General features: G+C 36.5%; 1 protein-coding gene across 2 annotated transcripts in view; it reads left to right on the forward strand.

Moving 5' to 3' along the window:
• Positions 1 to 16,306, forward strand: part of LOC149548301 (Transducin/WD40 repeat-like superfamily protein) — a 186,694-nt gene that overhangs the window by 40,320 nt on the left and 130,068 nt on the right. For both annotated transcript variants that reach the window (XM_089792396.1, XM_089792395.1), the window contains exons 5-8: positions 2,766 to 2,945; positions 3,169 to 3,232; positions 3,378 to 3,485; positions 4,112 to 4,265. In XM_089792396.1, the coding sequence (XP_089648522.1) occupies positions 2,766 to 2,945; positions 3,169 to 3,232; positions 3,378 to 3,485; positions 4,112 to 4,265 (506 nt within the window). The remainder of the gene's footprint in view (positions 1 to 2,765; positions 2,946 to 3,168; positions 3,233 to 3,377; positions 3,486 to 4,111; positions 4,266 to 16,306) is intronic.

The following is a 16,306-nucleotide window of genomic DNA, read 5'->3' on the forward strand; positions in this document are numbered from 1 at the left end:
AAACATTTACTTAAGAAGACTGAATTCTTAGTCACTATATTTAATAATGAAACTAATATACTAGTCTTAGCTAGCTATGGACGATTGCAATCGAGTATACACCAATCTTAATCGTGTGAAGGGTAGGATGGAATTCTCATCATCCACCATGACCATAACTGATAGGAATGATGACGTTTGTATGCCTCACGGCAGGACTTCAACCCATAACTTCAGTTGATAGTGTCACGAGATTGAAATAATTGGAGCGACCGAATAGCAACTTGTGCTCAAGGAAGGCATGATACACATACAAAGAATACAATGTATGTCTGTATATCTTCTCATCTGCCAGGCTAGCATTGCTTCTAACTCCATATAGCTAGTGTCAACAAATCAAATACTCCCCACGAACCCCATCAACGAGGAGAGAACCCAATACAAAGTTGATTTTATTCAATCGAAATTTGAAACTCTTGACTGCAAATTTCCAAACGAATCTGCTGGGGGAGGCATCATTTTAAGGAAAAGACAAAAGACGTGTCCCTTGGAATGCATCCATTCATTATAACAAGTATAAATAGAGAATTGCCTCGTGGAAAAATGATTTTTTTATCTATGATCTCTTGGTTAACAGGAACCTCCCCATACTTCAGATAAGGACAGCACCAATAAACATTATGTGGAAAACTCTAACTTCTTCTCATAGCTGGATCTATACATCGAACAGGGATAAGGGTCTACTCTTTAGCACTCTTGTATACCTTCTCTTCCTTATTTTCATTCACAGTTGGAAGATATAATAAGCCATAATAACAACAAATTTAAGTATAGTAAAATGGAAATAACAGTATGCAATAAGCAGAAAGGAAAATAGACTAAAGGTAGTATTTCAACTCAGCGTATTTCTACTCTTTAGAAGAACCACCTATTCGACATATAATTGATTTCAATCATTAAAAATCAGAGAAGGCCTCATAGAGAAGGGATCAATAGTTCGGAATCAGGAACATCTTCCATATCAGTTGTAGAATTACAGTTCCAAATCACAAATACCATCCTACTACTATAAGCAATACTAGGAGTTCATCAATATATCAGACCTACATTTTGAATCAATATATCAGAGCAAACATATATTCATAAAAGACTTAGGAAGTGAGTGTAAGTCATAGGAAAAGGGAAGTCTTTTATAAATAGTTAGTCCCAAAACACATACAATTGTATTGAGGACATTACAGTATCCCAAAGAGAGCTAACCCATTTGCTAGCCATGGTGTAAAACTCAATATTGAGCAACCCTAAATAAACTTGGAGTAGAAATAATCAGACAAGAGGAGGCTAAACCTAGAAGCAATGACAAACATAACATGCATGTGCACATTCTTATGGCCAACACGTGAGGAGACTCACTTGGGCAAGACATAAATTCAGGGATGGGAACTTGTCAATGTTATCATGGAAACAATTTTAAAAGAGCTAACCCAATTACTAGCCATGGTGGCAAACCTGAAATCTATTGAAGAACCCTAAATAAACTTGGAGGAGAAACAGCCAGACCAGATGAGACTAAACCTAGAAGCAATAAGCATGAGCTTGTGTTATCATTCTTACAGCCAACACAAAACGAGACTCACATGGGCAAGACATAAATGCAGGGATGGAAAGTTGTCTATGATATCACTTCCCATCTGTGAAGTCCTATTGCAAAGTAGTCACCATTAAGATCTTGTTATAACCAAAACGTGATGAACTACCATCAAGTAGCATTCATTGATACCCTTAATCATGACTGTCAATTTAGCCAACAGAGGAGGAGTGCATGGAATAGTAGCCAGCTTACAGATGGTGATGCGTATGGAATAGTAGCCAGCCTACAGATGGTGATGCCATCAAATTGTATTTAGTGAGAAACCAAAGCATGAATGTCAATGTAGCCAACATAGGAGGAACCTATGGAATAATAGCCAGCCTACAGATGTTGACATCAACATTTGTGGTGACAGTCTATCTTTATTGATAAGACTGGCAAGACTGTTTCAATCAGACATATCCTGACTTTCTAAGGAGGGAACATTTTGAAGGACAACTTCTTTATTGGCAAGAAAATGTACTACTAGATTTTGTTCCCTGTAGCAATGTATCACCTCTACAGATTTGTATCTATTTCTCCACACTGATACTTTATTCTAAAGTAGCACAAAGCTTCCAATTAGGACATTGTGCTTTCTTTAAAGCATTGATAACTTTTGAAGATGCTTCCTTCACAGTGATGTTTCGCAAAGCTTCCATATAAGCCAAGGTTATTTGAGCTAAAAGTGCCTTCCCTATAACTTAATTATTATTTTTGATTCCTCAATTGTGAAGTCCTCCAATGCAAAAGTACCCAAGGCGGCCTATAACAAATATCCAACACATACGATATTCAAATTACCATGAGAAGCTTCATCAAAATAAAGCTTCCCTACCCACAAAAGTACTTTCCATTTTTCTTGTTTTGGATTACTCTTCGCGACTATTAACCAATTAATGGGGGATTCTCTAGAATTTGTCACTTAGGATATTTATTTATTTTCGCATATTACTAGAAGAAGACTTCATGCAGCTTTAACCATTTTCATTCTATATCTGCAATTTAGAGTATCATTGAAGTATAATGTAAATGCTTCTATAAGCTTGTGTTGAGCAGTCTTTCATTTTTGTCATAAATTTATAGTAGCAAAACAAAATGCTATAATATTAAGCATTATGGTCTGAGATGTATTCTTTTGAATTTTGATGTGCAGCTCAAACAATTTTTTTGCATGCACTGAGAAAGGGAATGCTTTTATTAGATCCTTTGAAGAAGAACATTCACATGCGACTTCCAATTCAGTTGATTCTCCACATGGCTGGAAAATATGTGGATCTGGGAGTGTATCATGTTGCCAAGTTGATGGAAGTGAGAATTATGTTGCCTGTGGAGGGTAAGTCCTGTATCATTTGCTTGCTTGTATAATTTAGTGGTTTAGCCTAGCAAAAGACTGGAAAATCTCACTTGAAAGTTAATGATTGCTTGTTTCTTCTGGGCATTTTGATCTTAGTGCAACTACAATTTGGATCAGGTATTTCCATTTTGATTTGGTGAATGGGTATTTCCCCTTTATGTATTTGATGCTAACTTTAACTTTTCGTTGGCCGTGAATTCAGAAAAGGCATTGAACTGATCACTTGGGATCTGGAAAGAGAAACCAAGCTGTGGACTGCAAAAGCGGTATGCCCACTTTTATGTTTACATGTATTCTCTTGATGTTTTTAAGGTGAACTCAATAAACTGTATCTTTTGATGCATCCAAATATGCTTAAAAATGAATTATAAAATGTATCCAGTGACAAATCTTGAATTATGTTTTGCAAAGCCTCCACGAAACAATATGGATCTATTCACTCCAACATGGGTCACTGCAGTTACTTTTTTAAATAAAGAAGACCACCGGAAGATTGTGATTGGCACTTGCCAGCATGAGGTACATTGTGTTCATTGCCTTTCCAGATCAATTTGACATTGTAGATAATGGCAGTTGCAAGTTTTAATCATGGGTAGGTCTTAGAGCAATGAATAACTAATTTAAAGAATCATGAACACGTCTTATAAGTACTAAAAAATTGAGCTGTGTGGATGGAGAGACATTGGTCTTGAATGACCAAGATCTCAAGAAAACAGCATCATTTCATTTTGAAAGGAAAGCTCATTGTGCTTGTTGTTTTGCACTTTCTAATATCTGTCCATTCATCAACCAGTTCATACATTATTGGTCTACCTAGATCTCATTGACAGAGTAAATTCAAATACTTAAGCAGAAATTTATTGCAAAAGCTAAAATTAGGTTGCAATTATGTTTTGTCTCGCTGCATACACATTATCAATATGTAGCTTTACTGTAGTACAACGTTGACATGCTTAACTCTCTTGCATTTCTTTTTTGAATAGGTGATGTATAATATTTGGCATGAACATGTATGAGACATAAATGGCAATATAATATCATATCTACATGACCTTAAAATATGTCAATCTTGTCTGACATAAAAAAAAATTTGTCTCATACTCTCCAGTATGGAATTAAAATATTTTCCCTTTTGATACCTGCAGGTGCGCCTGTATGATATAGCTGCACAAAGAAGGCCTACTCTTTCTTTTAGCTTTCAAGAGCATCCAATTAAAGTTGTGGAAAAAGATCTAGATGGATATACAGTTTATGTGGGAACTGGATCTGGCGACATAGCTTCCTTTGACATGCGGACAGGTATTATATAATTTATCTTAATATAGTCTTTATCGAAGTTCTAGTATGATCATCAATTTCAGAATAAATTGATGCTACAAGAAAGTCATTGTGTTCATTTTGTGTAACTGGGTTCTTTAGATCTGGATCCTGTACCCATACCCATTCGGACTGGGTTTCAGGAGTGGCTACAAGAGTGCTCTGGGAGATGACGTACCCAAACAGAAGCCAGGGTGCCTGGGATGATCACAAGGGACTCCCAGAAAATCTCAAGTGCTCCCACTGTTGGCCTAAGACAGCACACACTCAAAAGCACTTTAAACAGTGTTTTTTTGAACTTCAAGACATTAAAGTTGACGATTGTTGAAATTTCCCCAAACAGGGAATAGCAATATCTTACTCAAATTCCACACCTGATTACATACAATCCTGACTTTCCACAATTTAATATCTGCCACCATTCTATTCTCAGATCGCAGAATATATTGTTTGATACATTCAACAAGGAATATGAGGATGACATTCACTAACAGAAACTTAGTTTTGTGTCAACTGGCCTTCTAACTATGATAGCAGAAATACGTATGACAGCAACTCAATGTAAAGGAATCAGTTGTTTACAGATTGCACATCACATGCTCATAAAGATCACTTGATAATATTTAGAACATTACAGACCTCAATCACCAGAAGACAGCAATAAAGTATATTCCCATTACTTGAAAAGTTTATTTCCTAAGGAATTTTTAAAGGCCACGGGCACTCCCAAATCTAAATACTCTACTCTAGTGATGCCAAGTTATCCAATAAGATGACACAGACTACTTGAGCCAATAATTTGATATGAGAATCTCACTGTCATAGATTTAAAGAAAACTTAAGCTGAGATTATAACCTTATCTTCTGCTGTGGGTGCAATGGAGGAAAGGAAGATTGAATCGCTAAAATTGGAATGGAATATTTACACAGAGAGAAGCCCCCACCAACAATATCAAAATATCTGCAAGCCTTTCTATTCTGCAACTTCAATGAGACAATCACCCCTCACAATATGCCTTTGAATGATGTGTTTCAGAATTTGGAAAAATTGATCCAGCACTCAGGATGAAGTATCTGTGCATAGGAAGACTACGGCAAGACAATTTAATGGCTTCTTATAAGGTTGGCCTATAAATATTTATCAAACTTCTCTTCCACAAATATGCCAGCCACTTGAATGCAAAACAAAAATATTTCATAAATCAAACATATCGATTGAGCCCCACTAAATAATATGCTGGTGTTATTACAGCTCTCATATCCACAAATGTTTGTTGATATTTAAATGCCCTATAAATAAAGCATCATCCAGCTAACAATATTAAACTTCAAAAATAATGCCATTATTCTTTCTTCAGAGAATATCTATTTTAAATTTTCTGAATCAATTGTCATTTTTTCCTACAAAGGAGAATTCTCAAAGTTGGTCAAATGTAGATGTTGTGAATCCCCTCGTGAGAAGAGCTGGGACTTTGTGCAACCCTTTCCGTGAAACTTCTGAAGGTGTTTGTCTCTAGATATCAGAGAACATTTTTCAAATCCAAAAGCATGCTCTATAATGGACTCCAAGATAAAAGTAGAACATTAGGCTAACTTGGGTGACTTAATTATATTCTAGAGAATTTTATCTAGTAAGATGGCATTTTATAATATTTTGTTATTATTTAATTAAATGAATTAATATTAATTCATCATTTAAATATTAAGTTATTTTTGACAACTTCACAAAAATTGATGTAATTAATGTCACCTTAGAAAATTGGGGACATTATAAAATTTTCAGTGAATTACAAGCTTCTGCGAAAGATTATATGCTCTTGTGATTTTGATCACTTGCTCTTTGCATCTCCCAAGCTGATAATATAGAAATCGCCTTTCATCTTATACTCTCCTATAATTAACTCCATTTGGAAATCTCTTTATTACAAGGAAGAATTGTCCCACTTGCATCTATAACATTAAGCACTTCAAAATCTTCTGTTTTCAATCCGTATTTAATCATTAGTTTGTCATCAATATAATTGAGTAGCTTTGCTATCAATATGGATTGTCACCTTTTGCTACGTAAAATTCCTTTGACACCGAAAGCATTATATCTAGGTGCCCTTGATAGCTTTTCAAGTGTACATCCCATATGGTCTCCTCTGTGGCCTCATTCTAATCTCCTTTACATCTTTCTTGGGCTTATGCTCATCATTCTCTCTTTCATCATAAAAAATTAGCTCTATGGAATGTATTTCTTCTGTCCCCAAACATCTATGCCCTAGTTGCCATGGATCTCTACATGTTAAACATATTTTTTTCATTCAAATTTCCTCGAGGGACCTTTTTTGATTTTGCTAGGAGACAGTACCTTGGGATGTGGCTTGCTGCTTTTGAAAAAGTCCCTTTGGCAAAATAGGTGGTACTTTCTTAAAGTAGAACCTATCCTTAGTCATTGAATCCTCCAAACTAATAGCTCTCTTGATGGCTTCTTGCAATGAATGTGGACCAATTGTTCTTGGAACTGGCACTACAAGCCTCTAAAATTCTGTTCCATAGTCTTCTACCTTACCCTCTTGCTTCATCTGTTCTTACTTCCTGAAATGAATTTTCAGATCCCTTCTATCAAACCTCTATATCAATCTTTAGCGGAAGTCTTCCAAAGTAATGCTTGTGTCATTCCCTTGGGTTACCTCGGTGGTTACTTAAAGATGCAAGGTGGAAAATTCAGTAGCCTCTTCAAACATTGGATTTAATGAGAAATAGTGTCTAATTTCTATAACCAAGCCCTTGCTATGGGGCTACTAGATCCTTAAAAAGTTGGAATGGCCGGAATTCATTGATGATCCGCCTTCTTTGATCCCCTGCTTTGATGGTAGAAAAATGATTCCTCTCTTTGATACCAATAACAATTTGGAGAAATGTTCTTGTAATTTTGTGACTTTACTGTAGTGGTCTGCTTTTCTTGTGTGAAGAGTATTTGTGTACTTTTACTTTTCAAATTTTAGGGATAATATTTAATTGAGTGACCTTGTCTGTAAAATTCCTGTCTTCTTGGAACTATTCTGAAAGTAAATCTTAATAGGTTATAGCAAATATTCTAAATATAATTGCAACTTTGAACAAGACAGTTGTTCTTTGATTGATTCACTGAGATTCACAATGTTCATACGGGTAGTAATGGCCAAACTCTATGCAATTACCGAATTCTGTATGCAGTATCTATAATAATTTTTTATACATACTGGATTACCTCATTAGTAGGAATTATAATATAACAGATTAAAGAATTGCACCTGATGTGTTTCTGCCCATATCTAACCTTCTCCAGTGCAAACTGCAAACAGCCCCACCTTCCTACTTTGCTACACCAGCGATTCTGTTGATGATTGCAACATGATTCTGCCTATCCGTTATTCCTGATGACGTTCATGTTCTGCAAATATAAACTGTCGACCACGTTGTCTTGAAATCCTTCAATTTACTATTCTTTTGACTACGAAATAGAAACTGTCACTGAATTCCACGTTGGCCAAAACTGCATTTGCTAAAGGATTAAATATTGGCTGCGCTCGATACTTCCTCTTGTGTTAAGAGCAATGTTAAGAGTCGTCGGTGAATACAAGGCACATTCCCCTTTTGTCTTTTACCAAAACGATTGCCTTCAGATAAAGCAAAATAAGGATTTCGTGTCTTCTATTGCAGAGCAGAGACTGATCAATAAAAGAATAAATGCTTCCCTCACATATCTCCATATTATGAAAGGTATAGTTGCCACCAAATAAAGACGAACTGGATTTCTGACTTTTACCCAAGATATGCTTTGTGGTAAATGACACATTTTGACTCCTCCATGGTTTAATTGTCTCTGTCTGCAAATACTTTCATTCCTTCGAATGCCGAGTTCTATAAATTCTTCAACAACCATGGATTTCCACTAGGTCAGGCTGGTTTCCCTGACGAAAGGAATTGAATTCTATCAATCTCAACTTATTAATAGAATTTCTTCTCATTCACATCTCCTGTCCCAATCCTCATGACCAATATTTAATTTGTGAAAAACCCATGACAATCCCATTCCTCCATACAACTGACTTTGTAATAAGGATTAGTTAATTATATAATTGAAACAACAGAAACTCAATGCTTTATTATAGTATATTAAATAATTTATAGTAGTGTATTAATAATTGAAACTAATATAGATAATTAATATATATATTTTAAATTATCTGTTATAAAGATAATTCTGGGACATTACATTGTCATGTCCCCTTCTTGAAATAGGATCAAACAATAATACATTAATAATTACATAAATAATATACAAGATTATATTCTTTGATTGATAATAGTATATTTTTATTAATATTAGGACAAGTACATTGCTTGTATCTAGGTAAGTACTACCATACTAAAACTGCCCTAAACCACCCTGCCTACCCACGTAAACCACCATACATGCAGTTTTACAGAAAACCATCTACCATCCCCCGCTACTATCAAACCACTATACACAATCCATGTCATTATTGCACAATTTTTATAGAAGACATTACAACCTCCTATGACAATTCAACGGTGATACTATATAGATAAACCCTTATCAACTCATCCCTATATATTCAAAATATAGGGTATCTAGTGTCCAATTTCAAAAACAGAAACAAAAAGGACACAACACCAACACCTGAGACATGATCGCCATTCCTCATGTTTGCCTCATTTCCTCTCCCAATCACTCGCTTGCCTTTTCTTGTTCACTGTTGTTGTGACATTTGCGGCTGTGCTACCACCATGTTCTTGCTACAAAGTCTCTGTTCCTCATCTCCCTGTATGCTCTCCTTAAGTCTTCCAATGCCACATGAACGTTCCGTTTGTATTCATCTCTGCTAGATCGACTCAACCATTGAATGAAAAGCACGATGCCATATTCAACTGCTTTCTGCAGGTCCTCAATCCCTTCTGAGATGTCAAAACCGACTCTAGGTAGTGCTTAGGCAAGTGTGGAATCTAAATCTGCAAAATCCCCAAACTTCTAGAAACTATTCTCAGAATTAAACTAAGATTGTATGTACAGGTTCAAGGAAGAATTAATAGATAATCCAGGTGATAAGAATCAATACAGCAATTGGAAGTAATATAACTCCAGACGAACTTAATAGTGTATTTAATGTGTACCTGTATCCTTTGAACAGAATGATTACAAATCTCCTTATCTTCCGTGGAAATCAATAAAGATGTTTGCAGAAGTCAAATATAGTATCTCCAAATTCTGGACGATATCACTATCACCTTCTCCGGTCTATCTGCAGAACCCCTTTCTCACGCGGCTGGGAAATTTCTTATCTTTGTTAAGATATTCTACTGCTCTTTGTAAAAGAACAATCTCCAAGAGATATGACAACTCCGTGCCTTTCTGCTTGCAGTACCACCAATCAAAAACAATGATTTCTTTGTCTTTTTCTAGGAAAGACTGTCATCGAATAACTTCATTTGTCCGCTCCACAATTGCATTGGACTGCCATGGAAGATTATTACAGTTTCCAAATATTAAGGAATCGGCCACAATATCTTGGTCCAAACAAGTCATTGAACTCCTCCAAAATAATATGCACCAACGCTGTGGTCTGTCAACCTTACTACAAATGATGAATCATAATTCCTTCTAAGCACAGATGTAATGCTTTGGATGGCAATATGTTTGAGTATAATTCAATCCTCTAGGTCAGAAGATTGTGCTTTGAAGGAAGGAATGGTTTCTTTTCAAATATATTTACTTCTGTATTTCAGACTATTCCTTCAACCCCTTTCAACTTCACACGTTACCTATTTACAGTGCAGTATTCGGGTAGAATTCCCATAAACTTCCAAAGAAACTGACTTCTTAATTAAGCGCTTATTAACTCAAAACATTATTATTATTTTATTTTCTCCATGAATTATTAATTAACTTATATTAGTTCATAAGATTTGAAATCTAATATAAAATAATTAATATTTTATTCTCATTTCTCTATCTTTATAAAAATAGTTCTGGAGGAACATTACAAAATCCAATAGCATATCCTCTTCCTCTAGAGTATTCAAAACCCACTTAATAATTTCAGTCTCAACTAAATCTAGGCCCCATGCCAGCACTAGAGTGATGATATCCATATTGATACAATACTCGTGGCTGGCATAGATGATTTCCTTAGACAACAATGCCAACATCGCCTTTACCTTTTTCTTCTTGCATTTAAGCAAACACTTCAACCTCTGCAATTTCACTGCTCCAAAGAACCCTTGTTGCTGTCGTGCTGTCACAAGGGAGAACTTCACTTTCATCTCTTCGACTAGTTCGCGGAGCGGAACACACTGCTCACATTTACTTCTGAAAGAAAACAACTCTGCTTTAAACACCCCCTAGATTCCCCTGCCCCATCACACGCTTCACTAAGCCTTTATGTAATGACGACATTCACTCTGTGATACAGAGAGCACAGCAAAAGTGTGCTTTATGGGCCTTCCACAAAACTTTGAAATTATAGGTATGAATTCACATTTAAAATCATTTCCAACCATTCAAATGAATGCAAGAATGTTGCATTTTTTAAGAACAATTTCTCAAATAGGGAAGAATTTAAAACCCTCAATCAGTCATTAATAACTTCATAAATAAAAGAATTAAACCAAACCTTTTTGTGGGATTTAATAAAAATGAGTTACCAACATTTTCTCTAATTTATAGCCAAATCCAATCAAGGAAATAAAAGTTATTGCAATTTCCTCAAAATTGTTCATATTATGACAGAATCTGACCAGTATTCACTAAAACGGCCATAACTTCTTCTAAACGTAATCAAAATTATCCAAACCAAAACCAAATCAAAGCTAACTCGTATACCTTTCTGAGAATATAAATTTCAGACCTGTACCATTCACAATGAATTCACATCAACCGAAACATCAGAGAAATTGCAGGAAAAAATAACCAGAAAACTGAAATATACAACATCAAAATAAGTTTTCTTCCATTCCAAATCTTTCCTCCAACTTCTCCAACTTACCCCACTTACAATTTCGTGTTTTGGAGACCAAATATATATAATTTGGAATAACATTAAACTCTCCAACCAACCTATTACTACCCATTAACATCTTTAAACAAACTTTTAAAAAGTTGTCACCAAGTTGTAAAAGTTGTGATTACAATTTTGGCAACTTTTGAACAACTTTTACAATTATTATCCAAATGACTTGAAGCTTTCTTGAAACTATTAAAATATGATAGAGATGAATTTAAGACTTAAATTATATCAGTTCCACTCTATTTTTATACATTTGAGTGGTTTTACCACGCTTGAATAGGTGCCCCTAGACCACTCTGCCTCATTTATTCAATCATTGAGTGGTGGTAATAATTTTAGAGTTTTAGTTGAAGATTTTGAAAATCTTCTCTTCGCACTTCTCCAAAGTCCAACAACAATGCCCGTGTCGAAGAAGAATCGAGCACCTCATTTCCTTAGCATTTAATATGTGAGATTTTAAAATTTTCATATTGTGCCAACTTTCTCTGAATATAGTGGAAATGTAATGTCCCTATCTTTTTAGCAACTAAGTAGAGTTCTTAGCCTTCACGTTCTCTAAAGGCTAAGTGGAGAAATAAGGGGAAATTGATTAAATTAATTTCTTATAAAGTTATTAATAAATTAAAATTAAACGGTGACTTTATATTTAATTAATTTAATTAATTATTGTATTACAAGGGAGAAGCTTCTAGAGAGTGCATTAATTATTGAGGGGGAAGCCTCTAGTAATTTAATTTTCTAGAAGCACAATTAATTATTGTATTGCGATGGAGGAGTTTCTAGAGAGTGCATTAATTATTGGAAGGGGGAATCGTCTAGTAAATGCAATTAATTAATATTTTATTTCCTTCTAGAAGGGTGTAAGGAAAGTATAAATAGAGGTGAGAGCTTCATTGTTTAGCATCGAATGATGGTGAATTGCATTTGACAGGAACTTGGATGTATAGTTCTGTTCTTGGCATTAGAGGACGTTCATCCTTTCTTGTGACATTCTAGACGTCATTCCCTTGGGGTTTGGCCTTTGGAATTCATTGCTATCAACTCATTAACAGGTAGCTTGGACGCATTTCCAGCCACGGGCAGATTGGGTGTAATTAGTGAGTTGAACAATTTATTATGTATTTGATGATGCTGGAGTAATTAGTGAGTTGCTATTTATTTAAATTTATTAGTTTGAAAACTAATATTATTTCAGCAGTAGCTTAATTTTCAGTTTGCATGAATTCCTTTGTTTTTGTTCATGTTATGTGGTTTAAATCTATGCAAAGACATTACAATCTCTTTCAGCAATTGGTTTAGTTCTTGGGCATTTCTAGGTTGCCCATTACAGGAAACATAAAAGAATAAAATTAAAAAATAATTAATATTTAGTTAAACCAAACAAATTTTCAAACGGCACGAATGGAAAAGTTGTCTCCCTCAAACGAGAGGTATAAAAGGGAGAGAAGAGAATATCATTTGAGGGGAGAAAACGGGATGGAGCAAGAAAGAGTGGAGCATAAAAATTATTGAAGGATAAAGGGAAAAGAACAGGAAGAAAATAAGGGCTACGACTCTTTGAAAGAGTTGTGATTATCAAGGGTAGTGACTCTTCAGAAGGGCTGTGATAATGAAAGGTTGTGATTCTGAAAATGGTTATGATTAGGAAGTGCTGCGACTCTTCAAATGAGGGAAAACTATGAAGGGTTGCAACTCTTGCCTTAAATAGAGACATGATGAAGAGTTGTGACCTCTTCCTGACATGGGAAGATATAAAGGAGAAGGATCAAATGGAATGGGGAAAAAAGGAGTAGAGATCTAGAGCTGATTTATAACATAAGGAGGGAGTAAAAATAATAATTTAGATAAGATAAGATAAATTTATTAATGTCCAACAAGAGACCACCAAAATGGTCTAAGGGCTGAAAACATACAACTAGAGAAGAAACAGAGTAGAGGAACGCCAAATGGTGTCTGGGAAAGAGCCAACAAGAAGAAAAAGAAAGAAAGAAAGAAAGATCTTAGCCTTGAGGCAAGGACAAAGGGCCCTTTCTCAGCTGAAAGAAAGCCAACATCGATGGATAGGAACTAGGGGGAATAGGAGCCTCGGATCGTTGCTGAGAATTGTTGGAGTGCCATTACGAGGTCTCATAGATCTAGAGAGGTCAGTGGTAGAGGCACTGGACAATCGCTTCACTCCCCCATGGGAGTCACGGAGCTGTATAATCTCCCATAGGTAAAGTGCTAGGCATCTCTAATCTGTAAAGTCAAAAAGTAGTCAGGGATTTGCACTCTTTGAATAAGCAATAAAATCTCCCTCTGATCTTGTAGTAGATAGGGCAATGGAAAATGAAGTGAATCTCCGTCTCAGCCTTCACAAGGGTGCACGACTGACAAATCCGATCGTCTCTGTCAATATAATGATCTGTTTGAATTCAAAGCTGCTTGGAGCCAACTCTGAAGGACCCAAGGGAGATGTGCAAGGTGCATCAACACTGAGAGAAGTGGCCATGGCGAACAATAATCCTAGCTTGAATATCCAGAAAGGGCTCAACATAAAATGCCATCTTCAGACATAACCCCCCACAAGTATTGCACCGGGTCGTAGTGATGTACTTTTTGTAAATATCAAGTCTGACATGTCTATTCAACTCCTCCTGTAAAGGGAGGAGGTGAGAGGGAGCGTTCAACGAGACTTGAAAGGGAGGGAGGTGGTCAATTCGATCTTGACGAAGCCCAATGGAAAAGCCTGGGCATACTAATGTGCTCTAGAGGTGGGGTCAGAGTTTGTAATCGTAATAGAGGAACAATATGCCAAATAAGATTAGTTGTAATGGTCGTCTGTAGAGTCCACGAAGATGGTGAAGAAGCCAAATTAGGTCGAAGATGGCACCAAGCTTGAAGGGATGAGCCCTGAACTCTGCCAAAATGATGTTGTGAGGAGTGTGACAATGACATCTGATGATGCACTGGAGGAATAGAGTTTGGACGTGCTTGACAGAGGCCCAATCTGAGTCAAGGAGAGAAGGCCTTGACAAAACTGCCCCATAAAGCATCGTTGATTTGAGGAAGGAGTCCAAGAGAGAGAGCTTGGACGAGGTGTCTTAAAAGTGGTGTTTTAAAGACTGTCTCTCAAGCATGGCAAGGGAGCCCATCTCGTTACTCACCCTGGGCTGAATGGTGGGCCTCAGGCTGAAATGAGGTCCAAAGAACTTGACCCTGAGGTACGCATATGAGGAGGTGATCTCAATCTCTTGACCCTGAAAGTAGAAATGCAGATGTGAGGTCTTTAAATAGTTGAAGACCATGATCCGAGTGTTACTTAGATTCACCATAAGTTGTCACTGATCACAAAAGGAAGCTAAGCCATCAAGAAGTCTTTGAAGGCTCTCTGGGGAGGAGGCTAGAAGAACCACATTGTCAGTGAAAAGGAGAATGGAGATCAAGACTTGATGCAAATAACAACCATTACCAGGGAGCAATGTATCTCTGAGAAAAGCTTCCATCTCATCAATATATATGATGAACAAGGTGGGGAAAAGAGGGCACTCCTCCTTCACCTCAATAGTGCTTTGAATAGGAACTGAGAAGCTCTTGGGAGACTTGAATCTGCCCACCACTCTCTTGTACAACCTCATAATATCCGTCAGAAGAATCTCAAAAACCCCAGTATCACTAAGTCTTTGGAAAAGGGCCACCCGAGGGATGGAATCAAAAGCCTTACAAAAGTCCACAAAGTAGCAATTGACTTTTGCCAGGTGCTATTAAGCCTCCTCAATAATAGCAATAGAGTGTTGGTTAATAGATTGTCTTCTTCAAATGTTTCCTTATGTTTCACTCTTGAAGCCCAAATCATAGACAACAAATGTTCCCAATGTTTGGAAAGCCTCGACAACGCCATTGGAAACCTCCCTCTGAACTGTAAGGTACAGCTCCCTTATGGTGTATAATTTGCAATGAATTTGTTCCAAGTCCTATTTAGCAGGGGTATGCTCTTAACTTGAGAACAGAAGAGGCAATAACCAAACCTTCCATAGATATAAAAGGCTTAGGCATAGAATTTGGCCACAACTGAATTATATCTCACCCACTATTGGTAATGAGTTAAAACTTGAAATTCTCGTCTCTAACTTTAACATGTAACTACAATGCTTCTACACCCATGATTCACATAACATGATTGATTCCTAAAGATGCAATAGGGCGACGCAAGAGAATATAACTGAATTGCAGTAACACTCAAATTACTTATTAGTTTTCGGGTTTAAAAAGCTTCAACTTTGTCAAAATCTGATACCATCCAATTCAATTAACATTCCATTCATCACATGCAGAACAAATTAACAACCAAACTAATGAACAACAAATTTTGATAAAAATCCTCGAGACTCACTCATCTGCCTCAGCAATAGGGGGAGAATTCACACCAAAAATTTGCAGATCCCTTCCATTCCATTTCAAAATGATACGTATAGCCCCTTTAACTTGTTCTCTTCCATCTCGCCTTGGTCCGTTCCACCCATTTATTCGTTCTCTTGATGATGTCAACCATTAGCTCATCTAGGCTCTGGGTTGTAAGCCCCAAAGGCGGGATGGAATCAATAAGAGTGTCTTTGATCTCCTTCAGATATGTGGATGGTTGCATATGTTGCGCATTGTCCTCAATCCCATCCACATTGATGTTCACACCATATAATCTTATCTGCTGGACAATCAGCCTGGAGTAGAACCTTTCTCTACTCACGAATTCATCCATGTAGTCAGCCCAATAATCCTCCAGCATGGGGACGTGTCTGAAACTTGAACCTAGTTGCAAGTTATCTTTGATATAATTCACGGGATCAAACTTCAATCTAAACACCTTGTAGGGCTCTAGCTTGTACTTTTCACCAAAGGCCTTAAACATATTCTTCACGTTAGAACATGATGCACATGAGTAAGCTCCTACCTAATTGGGAATGGATTGCTTGCCTTCAGTGCATCTGGATA

The sequence above is a fragment of the Cupressus sempervirens genome, chromosome 7 (assembly GCF_028749045.1).
Source record: "Cupressus sempervirens isolate cs-2001-9-10 chromosome 7, ASM2874904v1, whole genome shotgun sequence".
NCBI classification, from domain to species: Eukaryota; Viridiplantae; Streptophyta; class Pinopsida; order Cupressales; family Cupressaceae; genus Cupressus; species Cupressus sempervirens.